This window comes from Fundulus heteroclitus, chromosome 21 (genome assembly GCF_011125445.2).
Source record: "Fundulus heteroclitus isolate FHET01 chromosome 21, MU-UCD_Fhet_4.1, whole genome shotgun sequence".
Lineage (NCBI taxonomy): Eukaryota > Metazoa > Chordata > Actinopteri > Cyprinodontiformes > Fundulidae > Fundulus > Fundulus heteroclitus.
In genome coordinates, this window is record NC_046381.1 from 27,619,288 (window position 1) to 27,637,501 (window position 18,214).

At 49.6% G+C, this 18,214-nt stretch overlaps 1 protein-coding gene across 1 annotated transcript; it reads left to right on the top strand.

Annotated features, from left to right (window-relative positions):
* The first annotated feature begins 48 nt into the window (after positions 1-48).
* zcchc2 (zinc finger, CCHC domain containing 2) lies at positions 49-18,208 on the top strand. Its single transcript, XM_036125551.1, has 14 exons — positions 49-1,010; positions 3,400-3,520; positions 3,662-3,732; positions 5,130-5,201; positions 5,301-5,401; positions 6,597-6,700; positions 7,073-7,135; positions 8,696-8,744; positions 8,824-8,947; positions 9,400-9,467; positions 11,340-11,422; positions 11,661-11,786; positions 12,131-13,681; positions 15,896-18,208. Exons 1-14 carry the CDS (start codon positions 225-227, stop codon positions 15,955-15,957), a joined length of 3,381 nt encoding a protein of 1,126 aa, XP_035981444.1. The 5' UTR covers positions 49-224; the 3' UTR covers positions 15,958-18,208.
* Positions 18,209-18,214: the final 6 nt, after the last annotated feature.

The window sequence follows — 18,214 nt, forward strand, 5'->3', positions numbered from 1 at the left end:
GTCCAACAGGTGGCAGCAGTGTGCTGAGCAGACAGAAGCGCGACGCCGGAAATCAACAGTCGAAGAAGAAAGCAACTTAGGAAAAAAAGGACTCAGTGGTCGCCTCAGCAGATTAGCTAGCAGTAAAAAACTGTCAGTTTCAGTGCAAATAATCGGTGTTATTTGGTCGATAATGTATATTATCGTTTTGTTTACACTCTGAAGTTTCTCCTGCGTCTCCGATAATGTTAAAAATGAAGCTACCGGGGGAAACTGGCGAGAAAGGAGGCGACGAGACGGCGGAGGACGATCCACTGGATCCATCGGAGAGGCAGCGTATCCCCAGGGCGGCAGCGTCCCCCTCGGTGTACGAAAGGCTCCGGGAGCCGCCGGGACCCCGCGTCCACGCGCCGCATCTGGACCGGGAGAGCGTGTTCGAGTGGTTCGGCCACCATCTGAACCCAGCCAAGCGGATCGAGTTCATGTGCGGGCTGCTGCATATGTGCCAACCCCTGGAGCTCCGCTTCCTGGGATCGTACCTGGAGGACCTGGCGAGGAAAGATTATCACGTTTTACGGGACTTCGAGTGCAGAGCGAACAACCCGGGCGATCTGGGGCTTTTAGTGGACGTGGTGGACCCGGTGATTCGGTCCAAACTCATCGTCTGCCTGTCCCTCCTCGGCTCCGACAGGAGGGAATGTGCTGGAATACTCTCTCGGATCCTGAGCAGCGTGGACCTGGCCTTGTCCTGCAGGAGCTTGGACTGCTCCCTGCCTCCTTTCACGGAGCCACAGCATCACCCCCACCCGTCGTTTCCGCCGTGCCCGGACGGTTCTGTGTGCCAGCAGAACCGGGACGAACCAGCGGCAGGGGCTCTGGAGCAGCTGGCGCTGCTCTACACCATGGCCTCGCTGCACCCAGCTTTCCATTTCCACCAGCGGGAAGTTATCCGAGGACAGCTGGAGAAAATCGAGCTGGCCTTGGCGGAGGAAAAGCGACAGAGGCAGCTCAGGATAAACGCCCAGGCGACGGTAATGAGCAGCTCACTGGTCCTGGGGCCTTCTCCTTGCTGCCTTTCCCACTGTTATGTCTGGTGGGAGTCGAGCAAGTCAAGCAACTAAAGTGATGAAAATTGAAGTTGTAAACGTAAAACCTAAACATTTGACTTGTTAGAAAGACCGATGCGAGCCTAGCGCCGACTCCTGCGGTCACCAAGTGAGCTAAAGGCTCTTTAAACGTCGTAGTTTAGCATTAGCATTAGCTGTTTATACTGGTCAAGCTAATGATGCTAACACGTTAGCCAGCTGCTTGAAAGCGGCTAAAAGCAGCCCAGGCTGGACAGGTGGGGCTAATCTATGGAGGGCCAGGAGGGCCACAGTTCACATAAGTCATTCTAAATACAACAAAAACAATACACACAATATATGTATTGTTTTTCTTTTCTTTTTTTTTTTTCTTGCTCGGATTATCTTTGCTTAGTTATTTTTTTAAGGGGATAACAAAACAAAACAAAAAAAAAAACATGCTAATGCTAAACCAGAAAAAGAATCTTTTAGGGACAAAAAAAAAGCAACAATGCCCGGGTGGTCATTTGTTGTTGTTTTCTTCCTTCTGTAAATGCCAGTCTTATGGCCGGGCCATAAATGGATTTTTATTAATTAATTTGAATTTGCAATTCTTAAAGATTTCATTGTAGCAAGTTGGAGATCTTTTTTTTTTTTTTGTGGGGGGTCGATGCCCTCTCTAGGGCGTCCATGAAACTTGGCACTATATCATTCCCAAAAGGGAAAATAGTTTTTCTAATAGCATGCAATGTTAAATATGTTTAGGAAAATATGTTGTCAAAGTACTCTAAAAAGGAAACAGTTTTATCCTGAGACGAGGCGCTTTAATTTATCCATTTCCTAATTTTTTTCCAAGTTAATTTCCAGCTCTACCAGTGAAGTCAAGGCTGTTTTGACATATGCAACACCACTAGCAGCAGACGTTTCCTTATGTTTTCATTGTTTACCATTTGGTATATTTTCATGCGTTGTCTCATGGTTTTGGCGCGTTTCGAAGCTTATAATTACTTACACTTTGAATTCAGGTCATTGAGATGATTTTTTTTAAAGTTACTTAAAATCATTTCAGTGGTTTGTTTTCATTAAATGAACGTTTAAAAACAATTGGTTGATCGTATTTGCAGCCATATCTCTCAGCCCTAGTCCAAGCTAAACTAAGAGTGGTGTCAGCGCTGACTAGAGCCCTGGGTTGGAAGTTCTTCAAGACATGAGGAGGACAATGACCCTGGATTGCCCACGATGTTCACGGGGTGCTTAATTCTGCCATAAAGGATAGAATACAGATATAAGCACACTATAAACAAAATGGACAGACTTAGATAATGGTGCAATGGATACTGGAATTGTTATTACTACATTATTACCACGGTTTTTAACAAGTCACACCAGAGGAGTAAGTTAACCTAACTTCTGCTGTCGTATGCACTAGATGATTGATTGAGTGCATACTTTACCTCTTCATACCTAGGGGGCAGCAAAGGTGTGCTACTTGCAGGTTTTACAACAGAAAATCAATTGAATAAAAGGATGTATTTCTTTGTCCATGATTGAGCCAGATGCACAACCCCCAAAAAAACTACAAAGCTCGCTTCCACACTTAGGCTACGTTCACACTGCGGGTCTTGACGCTCAAATCCAGTTAATATTTTTTTTCTATTTTTTTTTTTTTTTTTTTTGCTGAAATAGCATTTTTTGGGGGGGTGGCCTTTCATACGACTATTAAATGCAACTGCTTCAAGTCCTTCAAGGGTTCAAGTCCTGTTGAACCGTGCGCACTGCGGAAGAGGCACAAATTGGATTTTTTTTTTTTTTTTTTTTGGAATTGTGCCGTTCACACAGCCACGAAAAAGAATGGATTTGAGTCGCACTTCCCTGAAATGTGAACGTAGTCTAAAAATGACAAAAAAGGGATTTGAGCTGTGAATGAAGATACAAAAACAGTTCAGCCCGACTGAACTCAGTAGCAGCGAGTTCCCTTCCTGGAAGCTACCCTTTTGTTCTCCATGTGCCAATATTTGAGACCCTTTCCTCCTGAGTGGTCTTCACTCAATAAAGACTTCCACACCGAAGAGTGTTGTTTTCAGCCAGACCTGTAATGTCACGGTTTGGTGTGTTCGCTGATGAGAAAACCAGTCAGGCCCAGTCTTCCCCAGCCAGTGTCTTGTTGGACCTTTAGTTGGTTCATGATGTCAGTCTTCTCCTTCCTAACAACACTATTTTTGGGAAAAATGGCATCAAAACTCTTCCACAAACCGCTTTTATTTGTGATCGGCTGCATGGAAACACATTTTTTATGTGTGAGTGGAGTTCAGCTCAGCGTCTCAGTAACAAAGCGGGTGTGAACGTTGTCTTCCAGGAGCTGACGGGTCAGCAGGGGGACTACCTGGCCTCCCCGGCGCAGGATTTGGGAGAGTGCGCGGCCTCCCATCCTCCTTGCCAGAGCCGGCGCTCCAGTCGCTGGGCGGCACAAAGAGAAGGTAAAAGAGACGAAGGGGGGGGGGGGGGGGTGATGGTTGCGGCCCGAATGCAATGCGTACCTGTAGCGTTGTCTCTGAGCTTCAGTGGCGACTCTAAACATTTCCATAGAGAAGAAACGACAGTGGTGTGTTCTCTTGCAGCCGTGCATATCGAGGCCATTGTGCTCCGGGGGATCTCCAGGACAGGAGCAGATAAAGAATTCAACTTTGAGGTGAGTAACGGCGCCTAACCTTCCAGGAAGTGCTGAACCTCAGTCAGGAAACCTAAACCTCACTTAGACAAGAAATGCTGACCTGGGAAAGTGACCTCAACCCAGAGTGGCTGTGGCGTCGCTGGGCACCAGCCCGGTGTTTATCAGTTCTGACATCATCAGCGCTGAAATGTTCAGTGTCAGGGAGCTTCCACTGTCCAGGCTGAACTGTGCTGCTCCCCCCCGGGGGTCTACTGTATGGTTTTCACATCATTCTGCAGACAAATGAAGAGCTGGGGTCTCTACTCCTGATTACGGGACATTGGCCATGAGAACTCAAGCTGTGATTGGCCGCTGGGGGATCTGCCTCCGCTCTCATCTGAGTCACCAGCGCATGACTTTATGTCCATTTTCCTGCCCTGACTGTGAGATTCACATGTTCCACTGGTCAGACCTGGTGACCACTGACCGTCCTGTCCGTCTGGACCTGTGTCCATGGCGTGCACATTCAGAGAGGAATGGAACTCCTGAAGATCTGCTGCCGTGGTTAAAGCTGGTCTGACCCTCATCTTGCTCTAGGCTGATCACATGATGGGCTCAGAAGCAAATGTTGCCCATCCTCTCTAGAACATGCCGCTGTAATGTCCCGACTGTGTGAAAGGAGATTATTAGTCAAAGTTCTCTTGTCTGAAATGCTGGTTTAAGGCAGTCCTGGTTGTTTTTTAGCTCTATAACTCAGCTCAGCGTTGGAAAAGACAACCTCATGTGGGCTGTTTTAGTTTATTCGGTTGCATTGGTTAAAAATAGTGTCGTTCCTCCATCCTGGGTTGCTGCTCTCTTTGTCTGGTTTTGATTTGTTGGTCCTGCAGTTAAGAGCTAGCTCTGATGGACTTCCTCATATTAAATCGAAGTCTTTTAAATCTCGGTTAAGAATGTGGAGAAAACCTGTCTGTTGTTTCTATTGGTTTTAAAAAGTCAAACATCAGAGTTATGAACTGAGAGTAGAAGCGAGCGACGTTCCTGTGGGCAGCTAGGAGCTTCTCAGAGATAAACCACCATTCCATGCTGGACCGTGAGATAATGCTGCAGCTGTAGTTTGCTTCAGGTCCAAGCAAGCCCAATTCTGATGTAGGGGGGGGGCAAAGAGCATCAGGACCAATGTTCCTAAACTCAGAAGCTCCAAACCTCTAACCTCCATGCAAATGTTTGTAGTTGCTTTGCTTTCCTTGGGGCAGGCTTTCTGAGTTTCCATTTCAAAGCGCTGCATCAGCATTTAACAGGAGAAAAGCTGATCAGGTGTTGCAGGTTAGCTGCTGCTGTCCTGTAGAAGGGCTGCTGTGGTTAGTGGGGGTCTGGCTGGGGGTGGGGCGGGTTGGGTCTTCTGGGTTTGATGGTGGCTGCTCTCTGCCGGCCCTCAGGTGAAGTGGTCCGACTCGTCTTCCAGCTGGGTGACCAAAACCCATCACCAACTGGAGAACTTCCTTCTTAAGGTAAGCCCTGTGGGTCAGGAGAAAGAAATGAAGAGTCTGTTACCTTAGCGCTGAATCCGCTGCGCCGCCATCTTTCATTAGTGTCGTCTTTTTGTCCAGCTCCCCAAGGATCAGTCCACGGAGTCTTTTGAGAAGAGCATCCTCAGACTTCTGAGCCAGGGGGACCAGTACGAGAGCAGGGAGGTGGAGAAGAACCTCAGGTGAGTTCCCGCTCTGCTTCCTCTCAGCGCACACAGACGGCTGTTTAGCTCCGTCTGCCTCACCATGGAGTCTGATCAGCTGCGTAGGAAGACCTTCCCTGCAGCGGCACGCCGCGCTGGTCGCCATCATGTGCAGTTTTCTGCAACGCGATGTGTTTCTCATCCAGTGTGACAAAGCAGCACGGAACCAGACCGGTCCTTCAAGTCTCTGCTGACAGACGGAGCACAGAGGGCGCAGTGAGATCTGTAGAGCACCAAATGCTAACCATGATCTGACTGAAGGCCTTAAAGACGTTTTTAGGTGTCCATTTAGGTGCCATATTCTCTGACTATCGTGTGAGCTCAGTAGAGACCTGTTAAAAGGTAAATGAGTCACCAACAGATCAACAAGATGTTCAGTTTAGTCAGCCCGTGGATCAGAGCCGGAGGTTCTGCTGCTGCAGCCGGGTTTCAGCTCAGCTTCCCAGAGCAGCCCTGCCTCTGTTGTTCTGCCTTCCTGATAAGGAGTCCTCTCTCCCCCCCCCCCCCCCCCCCCCCCCCCCCCCACCCCCGCCCTGCTGGCACCGTCCGCTGCCTCTGACTTTCGTTTCCTGGGAAGTGAAACTGCGTGAGTGGAACCTCTGCGGCTGCCTCCCCCTCAGCGGCCCGGCCGCTCAAAGGTCCGACGACCCGGTCGCCAGCGCCGCCCCGTGTCCTGTCTCCCAGCATGCTTTGCTGGCACGGGATTCCAGTATTTACACACATTTCACAGCGACGCCCTGGAACATCATCCAGCTCGTATCCAAAGCAGAAAAGCTGAAGCTAAAGTCGTGTTCTGGTGCCGGTTCTAGTTGGATCTGCCCTTCCTACCATTTCTCTCTGTTTGGACGTGAGCACAGCAAAGGCTGCTGGGTCTTTAGATCTCTGTTAGATGGCCCCATACCTACAGTAACAGTCAGGTGGAGGTGGCTGTTGTCTTGTAATCTGAAAGTTGTTAGTTCAATTTCAGCCATAAGACTGCCTGCCTTTGATCTGTGTGTGTGTGAATGTCTGCGGCCCGTTTACCGGCCCGAGAAAAGGTGTGAAGCTGGAAGACGTCTGTCGTTGTGTGTGTGTGTGTGTGTGTGTGTGTGTGTGTGTGTGTGTGTGTGTGTGTGTGTGTGAGGATGCAGAGTGGCATCTAAGAGGCCGTCTCTCTCTCTCTGTCCTCCTGCAGGGAAAGGTTTCTGTCTGCTCCGCCTCTCTTCAGACAGACGAGGAAGGTGTGCAGCTTCTTCAACTGCGAGTCCGGCCACTCCCCCAGAACCGCCTGCAGCAGATGTGAGTAGGAGCCGCTAAGCTGTCAGTAAATTAGTGCCGGAGCCGTTTCTGCTCGTGCCCTCTGGTGAAACAGGAGAGCTTCTTTCCTCCTGCTTGTTGAAAATGTTCTTCTTGTGACTCCTGACTCAGTGATGCAGGATGTAACTGGGTCAGTGAGCCCATAAAGTTCACCGCCAGTAAAGAAAACAGCATTGTTCTGTGTTTCTGTTAAATGTCAGACCTCTGTGTGCCACACTCAGGCTTTTTAATGTCTGTTCAGCCTAAATCTCTCTGTTATTCAATCTCGTCTGCATGAAGCCCTGCTGCTGTCACCAAGCCCGCTCCTCGGCCAATCACAGCTGCTGTGAAATGACTTTGGTTTCTCTTTGTCAGACAACTTCCAGCCCGGGAAGGCCTACCCACCAGACGGCTCCGACGCCTCCAGCCAGGATGAAGGTGAGAGGAGCGAAAACAGGGATTTTCTGTTTTGGACTAAGGAGCGCAGCAGTGATAGCGGGAGCAGGAAGCAGGCAGGAGGGTTCAGAGGCCTGATTGGTCGGGTCAGATCAAAGAGCAGCCCACTAACCAGGGCAGCACATGGCTTATTTTTGGCTCCGCCGGCCTCAAATGCTCATATTTCAGGGCTATATTTGCCGCTGTTGGTGCTGGTCTAAGGTCAGCTCAGTCAGCGGTGACCACAGCTTGGCCGTGTGCCCCTGCTGGTTAGAGGAGGTAATCACACCCATACAGAGTGGTGCAGAACTGCCAGGTGGAAGTAAGACCAGCAATGGTTTACACATGTTAATAATCTGAAAGGTTTGGTGGGCATTTTATCCGGTCAGGACTTTGACTGGGCCATTCTAACCCTGCAATGTGCTTTGATCCACACCAATGGATCGTTTGATCTTGTCATCCTCCACCCTGCCTTAAGCCTCTTATAGCTTGTTCAGGTCTCTTCCAGAGGGTCACTTCCTTACATCTTTCATCATCTGGGATCAGTTTCTCTGTCCCGGCTAAACGAGCATCCCCACAGTATGCTGCTGCCACCTCAGCCACACTATGTTCCCAAAAGGTCTTGCTCACCTGCCTTGAGTCATGTATGAACTTAAGTGACCTCCCATTATTAATCCATAGGGTTTAATATGATGTTGGTCCACCCTTTGCAGCTAGAACAGCTTCAACTCTTCTGTCCACAAGGTTTAGGAGTGTTTCTGGGAATTTCTGACCGTTCTCCCAGAAGCACATTTCTGAGGTCAGACACTGATGTTGGACCAGAAGGCCTGGCTCTCAGTCTCTGCTCTCATTCATCCCAGAGGTGTTCTATGGGCTTGAGGTCTGGACTCTGGAGTCCAGAGGCGGCGTGCTCTACACCGCTGCAGCTGACGCTTTGCGTTGCTCTTGGTGATGTACGGCTGGGATGCAGCTGATCACCATGGAGACTCACTCCATGAAGCTCTCTGTGCTGTTCTTCATCTGATCTGATGCCACATGAAGTTAGGAGGTGTGTAGTGACTGACTGCAGAACCTTGGTGACCTCTTCCCACTATGCGTTCAGCGTTCACTGACCCCGCTCCCTCAGTTTATATGGCCGACCACTTGGTGGCCGAGTAGCTGTCCTTCCCAAACACTTCCATTTTCTGATGATACAGCTGACTGTGGAATATTTAGGAGCCAGGAAATGTCCCTACTGGACTTGTTGTACTGGTGGCATCCAATCACAGAACCACGCTGGAGTTCACTCAGAGCGACCTGTTTGTTCACAAATGTTTGTAGAAACAGTCTGCAGGCCCAGGAAGGTCATGGAACACCTGATTCCTATCATTTGGAAGGGGGAGCAAATACTTTTGGCAATATAGTGTATAATGTATCACACAAAGCCCCACTAAGCTGGTGAAGTGAGTGGTTTTGCTGTGACCAAAATAAAAGGCACCAGCTGGATGAAGCATTAGGTGACACCCTGTAGTTGCTCAAAGGTGCTGCCAGCTCCTGAATCTCCTTAATTTTCTGTCCACCCAGAGTCATACGACCCCAAGAAGAAACCTGCGTCCAAGAGTCCATGTCAGCTGTGAGTAGACCGCCTTCAGGCCCATTTACTATCCCCCGTGGCACCGGGCCCCGCGCTCAGTCTTTCTCTCCTCTGCCAGTTTGTCCCGTGCCAAAAGCCCCCAGGGGGACACCTGGAGGGGGGGCCACGCAGCAGAGCTCAACGGACCCACAGACAGAAGGAAGAAGAGCAGCACGGCCAGGAGCGGCCAGGATACCGAGGAGGTAGGAGCTTATTTCTGAACCAGAAGCAGGAGCGCCGCCTGGCCGGTGGAGGAGCACCGGAAGGATGAAGCTGCGGTGCAATCAGCTGCAGCACAGGGTGGGGATGACGTAGTGAGCGGTCCGATGAGACGCCTAGCTGTTAGCACACATCCATGAGGTCCAGCAGCTTCATGGTTGCAGGCTCCAGAGATGTGGAAGGATTGAGTGAAGCCATGAATGACTCAGCTGTGTGTGATGGAGCGCTGTGCCGACAGAGAACCGGTCATCTGTCGCTGCCACCGTGGAGCTGCTGGGCGCCCGTCCACTCATCTGTCTGGTTTCCACCGCTTCCTTGTCTGTCTCCTTCAGCAGCCTGTACTCATGTTGCTCCACAGCAACTTCACCTTGGTGCTTTACTCTCTTTGTTTTAAAGAACCGTCTAATGTTTCTCCTCATTCTGATCTTCCTTCCAGCACCTGGACCCGGACAGGAGAAGCCAGCCAAGCTCCAAAAGCAAGAGCAGATTTCTGCCTGTCGACAGGTAGGTTCTGTGGGGGAAACAACGCAGAACTAGAACACAACTAGGGGAACCCTCTGAAGGCTTTAAAGAGCCCTGGGTCCCTGGCTCCAGGGCTCTTTAAAGCCTGAATAATGGACTCACTCATACTAGTTTTGCATGGCTGAACCACAGCGCCACTCAGACACTGTTACTGAAGTCTCAGGGGGGCAATAAGGTGTTGGTGTAAACTGTCTAATAAAGTCAGGAAACAGCAATAAAAGGAATTATCAGCACCATTTTTTTGTTCCTGTGATACCTGAGAAATAAATGGTCCAAGTGGGGGGAAATGACAGATATCCACACACTTTATTTCAGGAAAATCAAAATGGAAACGTTGTTTCCTCCTGCTGCTCTGATCTGGCCTGCTGATTGGTTAAGCTGCTTTTATCACTCTTTAATTATGAGGCCCAGTCAGTATTGTCATACAAATCTGGGCTGCACTCCGTCCCAGTGAGCTGGGACCAGTGTCCCCATCCGGCTGAGAGGTATGAATTGGGCCTAGTAGGCTGTTGGACCCTAATCAGTCAGCCCATTTTCAGCTTGACTGGCCCTGCTAGTCTCAAAGACCCAAAAATCCAACACTTTTCTGATCAGTGAACACACCTTACTAGGCTAGAAAAGCACTCTTTGGTTATCACTTAATCGGTGAAGAAGAGTCACGTTTGCTAGTTTCATTATCAGTCAGGTACCCAACATCAAGTGAGAGGCAGCACAGAGACATAAAAGGTAGTTTAAAAGGGATTTTCTACTACATGTTGACATGCTAGCTGTTCGTTAAGGTTGTGCGAGAGGCTGGGACTTCCAGCAGAGGACAGGAAGGCTAAGCAGCGGCGCTCTGTTTGCGAGCAGGCTGGATGTGGAGAAGCATGCAGCCTTCTGGAAAGCTCCAGCTCAAGTGTCCGTCAGAGCGCTGTTCTGTAATAGGGCTGGATGATAAATTCAATAACAATATATATCCATCGATAGACGTATATCGATGATAGAAAAAAAACGGGTCTATAAAAAGTTCAATAGAATAACAGTTTTCCTGCCTTTTGCATTCTAGCCACGTAGGTTAATACTACATTCATTACATCCTGCCAACCAATCACAACGCAGACCCAGGAACACTCCACCCCCAAGCTCCGCCCCCTTCAGAGTTCAGAGAGCACGCAATCTTTTTTTTTTTTTTTTTTTTTTTTAATTTGCAATTTTGGTAAAAAGTTGGTTGAATAAAGGGTTGAGTTTGAATTCGCTGGTAGGGGGTTCTGTATCTAAGCAACAGCATAAAATGGCCAGGGTTGCACTTGAAATATATGTTTTGAATTTGTTGATTATCGATCAATTTGATTTGTGTTTTATCGATATGCTTATTTTCCATATGGTCCAGCCCTACTCTGTGATGCTAGCCTTGCTCGTTAACATGGGATGCTAAAGTTTTACAGTGGCTGCGCTCTGATACACGTGATGTCATCCCACCTCTGCTCCAGATACTAGTACTTATTAACCGCTCAGAGCGGGACGGCTGGAAGAGTCTGTCTATTATTACAGAGACGTTGGGCTCGGCATGAACTGCCAGCAGCACCTCAAAGCTATACGAAGAGCTCAGAGCGGAAGTCGTCCACAGAACTTCATAGGGTCCATCTCTCCTCTAGTGTTTAGATTCATTTTTTTATTCACCCTTGTTGGAATATTCATTAGAACACAACAGAAAGTCCAAACTCGTAGTTACTAGTGTGCCAACAAAGAGGTTCATCAAAGGAGCCACCAGAATAGTTTTTTCAGGCATAAATGAAAGAATATGGTCTAAAACGCAGTCACATCCTGCCGTGATGAGCTGATAGATGAGCTTTTGACCCTGGTTTGTGTCTGCAGGGACAAGGGGCCTGTCAAGGGCAGAGGAGCTGCCTTCATGACCAACGGGAGTCTGCTACCAGCCCTGTCGTCTCAGAGGAAAGGTAGGAGGACGCCTGAGGGAATGATACGCAGCAACGTAGAGTTCAAGGTTTTACTTAAAGGAATCCATGTTGTGTCTGGCAGCAGGACATTAGGAACCCCTCCCAATAAAAACATGTCTAATGAAGGCGTTCAGCCTCCTCTTCCTGTAAATGTGGCGGGAACATGGAAGCTGCTGGAAACATGTCAGGGCCATCTGTGCTCCCTCGTGTTGACAGTAACGTGGTGATGTCGTTTCAGTTGGAGCGTCGCATCCGGAGACGTTTGGGGAGACCTCCTCTGAAAGCTGCAGCTCTCCATCCAGCCCTCAGTACAGAAGACGGGAGAGTCTGGAAAGTGACGATGACGACGACGACAACAACAAAGGTGAAAGGCAGCAACACAGCCCATGTAAAGCAGGGAGCACAGCAGAGCGCTTGTAAACAAGCGGATCAGTAAGATGTTGGCCATGTCTGTAGGCTGCCCTCCCTGTAAGGCTGTTGATGATGGTGTGAGCGACAACATGGCTGATACTGTAATAATTACATAAAAAAAGCTTTTTTTCTTAGTTTAATGTAATACTCTCATTTTCCAAGAAACAGATTTCAGGGTTTCATTGGCTGTAAGCAATAATGCTCAACCGTATCAGAAATAAAGCTCACTCTGTGTGAATCTAAGCAGGCTGATGATAGCCGATGCGTACTGAGCTGCTCTCTGTCCGTCTCTCTCAGACACAGACAGCCTCTCTGATGACTGCGGTAAGGGCGTGGCCCCGGACATGTTCTTCACACGCCAGACTGAGCCAGCGGTACTAGGAGACGCCTCCACGGTCCATCCTCTGTCTTCCAACAGCCACAAGCCTCGGATGGAGCCCCCCCTCCTAGAAGCCAGCCCTGACTTCCCCCCGCTCTCCTACATCCATTCCCTGGCCTGCGTGCTCCCCAACGGGGCGGCCGACCCCAGGCTCCCGCTGGTTTCTGCTCCCGGCCAAAGCCTGGCTCCTGACGGGAAGCCCCTGGCGCCGCCGCCCATGATGCCCATGTCTGTAGTGCCTCCGGCCATCCCAGGCCCAGGAATTGTCGGGGATCCGGAGAAGAGGGACGTTCTCACAACCTTCGGGGTTCCGCCTCTTCCTCTCCACTCTTCCCTGAATGCAGGCGTGCAGCCTCTGGTTCAAAGGTTCAAAACGGCTTTGTCCCACAGCCCGGGTGGCGCCGAGGGACCCCCGGGGAGTGATTCTGCCGCTGTTGGCCCCCAAGCCTCCAACCAGGTCCCCCTACGAGCCCATGGGTCATCGCCGTACTCCTCTCCCCCTCTGCCCTGCCAGGAGCCAGCCGGTGTGAGCCCAGGTCTGCCCCCCTCTCTGCCACACATGGAGGCCCCTCACACCAAGCTCCATGGCCTGGCCTTACCGTCGGGGATGCCTTCTCCCTACAGCCTGGCCCCTGCACCCACCTCGGTCATGCCTGCTCTGGGACCCTCCGTGGCCCCGGGAGTAGCTCCGTCTCCTGCCCACGTCCCAGCAGCTGTTCCTCCAGCGGTGCCCTCAAACTCGCCTGGCCCGGCGCCGAGCCACAGCCCGGCGCAGACCGACTCCCCCTCGTACGGCAACCCCTGTGCTTCCTGTGGAAGCGCCCCCGTCGCCCCTGGCAACCCCATAACTGTTCAGCAGACCCAGCAGCAACAGATGCCCCCGCAGCAGCAGACGCCCCCCCTCCAGCAGCAGCAGCAGCCTATGGGATGTGGCATCTGCGGTTGTCATAACAACTGTGGCGGCCGAGGCGCCAGCAGCACCGTAGGAAGCTCTTCTGGCTGTCAGCCCCCCTTTTACTTCCCCCACCAGGTGGCGGCAGTAGCGCGCCAGATGTTCGGCGTTCCTCAGTCTCTCCTCTACCTCACCCAGGCCCAGGCTCCTCACCAGGCTAACGGACCGCCCTCCCTCCCCCCTTTCTTCTCTGCGGCTCCGCCCCCGGTGCACCCGTGCCCCTACCTTCACCCTCACAGCCAGGCGGAGGTGCCGTCCCACCTGATGGGCAGCCAGCCCCCCGTGGCGGTTGCGGCCGCAAACTACGGCCTGCAGCAGCAGATGGCACCGGCGGCAACCTTCTCCCAGCGTGTCTACCAGCATGTGTACCCGACTCCTCTGGGGATGCTGCCTGCCAGCGCCCTGGGGGGAGGCGGGGTCAACAAGAAGAACGGCACGCTGTCCTGTTACAACTGTGGCATGAACGGGCACTTTGCTCAGGACTGTAACCAGCCCACCATGGACTCCTCGCAGCAAGGTGAGGAAGCATGTTCACATTCTGACCCTTCTCAGCCCCCACCTCTGTGGCGTTTATTAAGATTTCATGTAAGAAAGCAATCGTGAAGTGGAAGGAACATAGTCCGGGGTTTTCACAAAGGCTCACAAATCAAAAGTGTGGCATGTGACTGTTGAGCCGTCACAGATCGGAGCCTTTAGGGGTCGGTCTCTACTGGCTCTGCATCAGCACATCTCTGCCAGCTGGATAGAGAATGTCTATGAAAATCAGGTTCTCAATAGAAGTGAAGGTCCCTTACTTTGACTGGGTCATTTTAAAACAATTCACAAATGTGAAGCATCCCATAGTATCTCTGGCTGTACGTCTAGACCCGTTAGAGGCTGCTGGTCTCCTCTCCATCCTCCGCCATGTTTCACAGTGGTGACGAGCAGTGAGACCAGAGCGGTCCTTCCCCAGGTTTACTGTGTTCTCCACACGCCTCGAGGCAATCCTGACACTGAGGCGTTCTCTTTACCGCTCTACCTGCGTGGCCGGGTCTGCAGAGTGCCTGACTAACCGTTTAGTACCGATTCTCCAACCCAAACTTTAAGCTTCTCTACAACCTTCTCCCTGACCTGTCTGCTGTTCTCCTGGGTCTTTATTGACGTTTCCAACAAGCCTCCGATGCTTCAGAGAACACAAGGATTTATATTTTGTCTGCAAGTAGCAATTATTTTAATAATTGATTAATCGCTTGATTATTTTTCAATTAATCAGTGAATTTTTTAATTTCCACCTGTTTTGTCCAAAATAGAACATTTGGACTAACAGAGCAAATAAGCGCACAAAAAAACAAGTTGCTACTTAGGTGTTCTGTTACAATAGTATTAATGAGTTATTAATGAACTAATCAAGAACTTTATGTTGACTAGATTGTAAGTCGATCATTTAGCAGTCAGTCTTGTCTAAATGAACATTTAACACAACAGAAGAGAAGCTGGAAAACTGCAGTTTGGGTAGACCTCACCTCTGTGCTAGTGCATCATGGGAAAAACTGGAGCTAACCGTCAAACAGACACCAGCCTGTTTCATAGACGGCCTCAGCACTTAAATAAATACTACAGCTACTTTTCCTTGGACATATTTTTATTCCCAGGAGTCAAAAGGAGTGGTAGATATTCAGTAATTTTTTTCTTTTTTGAGGATGTCCTTTATACATGCTTATTTTTCGAGTTTTTTAATTTGGGTCTGTCTCGTATCATTGAGTGCCAAAATGTCATTATGGCAGGAATTGTAGGAATTTGCCACAAAAACTGTAGGCAACGTTACGCTTAACTATGACGGGTAACACCTCCACAGAGAGGGGTTAACGCGGAGTCCACCAAGCTCACAGTATGCAAACAGTACGCCTGAGTACGTGGGAACCTTTAGGCAGCAAATTACAACTTAAAGCTTCAGCCACAAATTATCACCATCAATCCATCAGAATGAGACTATTGTGATGGAGAGGATCCAAAATCCGCTCAGGGTCATTCTCAACACTTGCTGCCCGTGGAGGATGGGGCAGCAGCGCTTTGAGGGATGATCATGAGTTCCTCCCGCTCTCATCAGCAACAGCGTGACATGCTGAGCCTGTAGCTTTATTGTAGGAAGAAACAACGTCTCAACCAGTCTCAGAACCTCACACAGGTCCATTCTATGCGCTCAGTCAGAACCAACAGCTCTGTGTTTGATTAGGCAGAAGTACAAAACTTCAGCAGTTCCTTTAGGGAAGTTTAACAACTCTGCGAATGTCGTCGCTCCGTTCAACTCGCTCTGCAGGTGAAGCAGACGGCTCCGTGACATGGCGAGTGATGCATTAATCGCGCGACACAATAACTCAATAATGAGATCCGTTGCCAGAACTTTTATCGATTTTTATTGATTAGTTGTTGCAGCCCTAGTTTATGCGGCGGTTAGATTACACACAGGCAGACTTCATTTACAGAGCCTGAAGTTTGTGTTTGTTTAGTGCTAAAAGAGGCTAAAGACAGATGCATGCCACACTTTTCAGATTTTTATTTATCTAAAACCACGTATGATTATCCTCCAACCTTAATAGATGTAGTCCTTTGTTTTCCTCCGTCACTTAAAATCCCATTTGTAGACGTTGAGGTTTGTTGTCGTAATGTGGAAAATTAAGCAGTTCTATGGCTTGTGATGATGACCCATAACCGACTCTGTGTGTGTGTGTGTGTGTGTGTGTGTATGCTGCAGGTGGCTTCAGGTTAAAGTATGCAGCATCCAACATTTCAGAAGCACTTGACAATGCAGACTGAAGGAGGCAGAGGAGGAGGAGGAGGAGGATGAAGAGTTGCTCTCGTCGTCGGGCCTCCATTGCTCCCAGGTACCGAAGCGCCTGGTACCGTTGGAAGACGGCGCCACCTGCCAAGGGCTCAGCGGGCCTAGCCTCGGTACACGTGCCTGACAGAGATGTCGTTACCATGGAGACATTTCTCACATCCCAACAGTCATGTGACTCCTGGTCCCATACCGTTCAGTTAGTTTGGACATTTTTGCACTGAGGGCTGGAAAAGATTAAATTATTACTTTATAGGAAGATTTGGATCTTTTTTTTTTTTTTTTTTTGGTATCCTTTCTGTGTGACTTGAGTCGCAGCTCAGATGTCCTGATCCACCTTTTTCTTAAGGAGTCGAGTCTATTTATGCTTTCGTCTCATTGTGTTTATCTTGGATTTTATCGTGTGGAAGAATTGTACAGCAGTTTTCTAAGATCAATAATCGCTCAAGTTTTGGAAGCAGAAGGAGTATTATCCTGAAGTTCTCTGCACAGTTTTGAATGTAAACCTTCAAACTAAGGAATCTGTGTATATTTAAGGATTTTCATTGATTTCTATCAACTTTGGACTAGAAGGTAGCTGCTGCTGCTGCTGCTGCTGCTGCTGTTTTAAAATGATGAATCTCGTTTATGTTGTCTGACTTGGACTCATGCAAGGCGAGAACCAAAGTGCGCCGTAGAGCACCACGACCGAGCTCCTGCCGGGGCAGAACCACATGAGGGGAACCGTCGCTGTGGCTTTATTACAGTGCACTAAAGAGTTTTTCTACTTGCTGTTTTAGATGGAGCCAGATGTCTGTTTTAATCAAACTAAAGAACCACCTCCTGACCCAACACTTTGTCAGACATCGTGTTTGTAACGCTCGGTATTGAAACAGGAGGCGGACGTGTCGGGTAGCGCTACAACATATTTTTAAAAAACCTTTTAGTAAGTTCTTGACCCAAACCCTGCACATGTCTTCGCTGCGCTGAAAGCGGCGGTTCGTTAAAGACGAAGATTTCTCTGGGAGTGCCGGCGGTTTCCTCACAGGACGACTGGGGGAGCAGAACCACGCTGTCGGAGCAGAACCACGGCGCTGGAACGGATCAGCTGTGGGCGGAGGACGCCGGCCTCCGGTGGAACCAGCCACTGACACCAGACTGTAGAACCAGGAGGGAGCGTCACCTTGATTTGATGAGCTTTTTTCAGATGTATAGCAGACCCGTTAACTGACACTTGATTACATGTGTTGATAAACTTGAAACTCTTTGATTTGAAGCAGTGGCATTTTGTTTTTTGTTTTTTATTCAAGGTATTAGCAGGATTTATGAAGAACATGGAGCCCCAGAGGGTTCGTCCACTACATTTAGCGCTTTAATATAGTTCTAGAGAGGCTTTCAGTGTCAGCAAGGTGTTTGAAAAGGAAGGACGTGACATGGAGGAAGGTTCTAGAAAGGAAACTGGGTTTTCTACGGTGGCATGCTGGCTTCTGTCTTCCAGAGGTCTGGAGTTGGCCAAACATCTGATTGGTGCATCTCCAGATCTTCTCTGCCCATTAAAAAAAAACTAGAAATCTAAGAGCTACGGAGCTGAGAAAGTTCCAGACAAGCATCAGTTCTGGCCTGGGTTCTTTACTCAGCCACATGGTGGTGTTCCTACAGCAAGCTGCCAGCCTACAGATGTCCAGCCCCGGCTCTGTTGGGCCCGTTGATGCTTCTCATGGCTGCTTACCGGTTCTTTCTTCTTTTCTGGGCTTCGTCGCCGTGCTGCTGGTTTTTCTGTGTGTATTTGTCAGCCTGCTGTCGCTGCAGCCGATCTATGCATTCACGCCTCTCTCACCTGAAGGCGACTGTCCGGTGGTGGAAGCTCATCTGGTCTAAACTGCTTGAAAAACAACACCCTCGGCCTTCAGCCACTGCCACCGGTCCGTTTCCAGCTTCCCACCACAAGCTACGTTCAGAACCAGGTTCTCCTTCAGATGAGGAGCAGAGGCGGTGCGCTCAGACTGCCGGTGTGGACGAAGGAGGAGGTCCAGCAGACACGCTGACCAAGCAGCAGACCACCCAGCATTGTTTTGCTGACCCGTTAGAACAATGCTGTACATCCGCCAGGGCCCCTCTGCTGCCACCTCAGCCATTATGTTTACTGTACTTTGATACCTATGTACTGGAAAGGTCAAATATATTTCTAGAGTGGAATTTGGATTTTATGCAAACTGATTTTTTTTCTCCTTTCACTATAAGCAATAAATGCAAAAA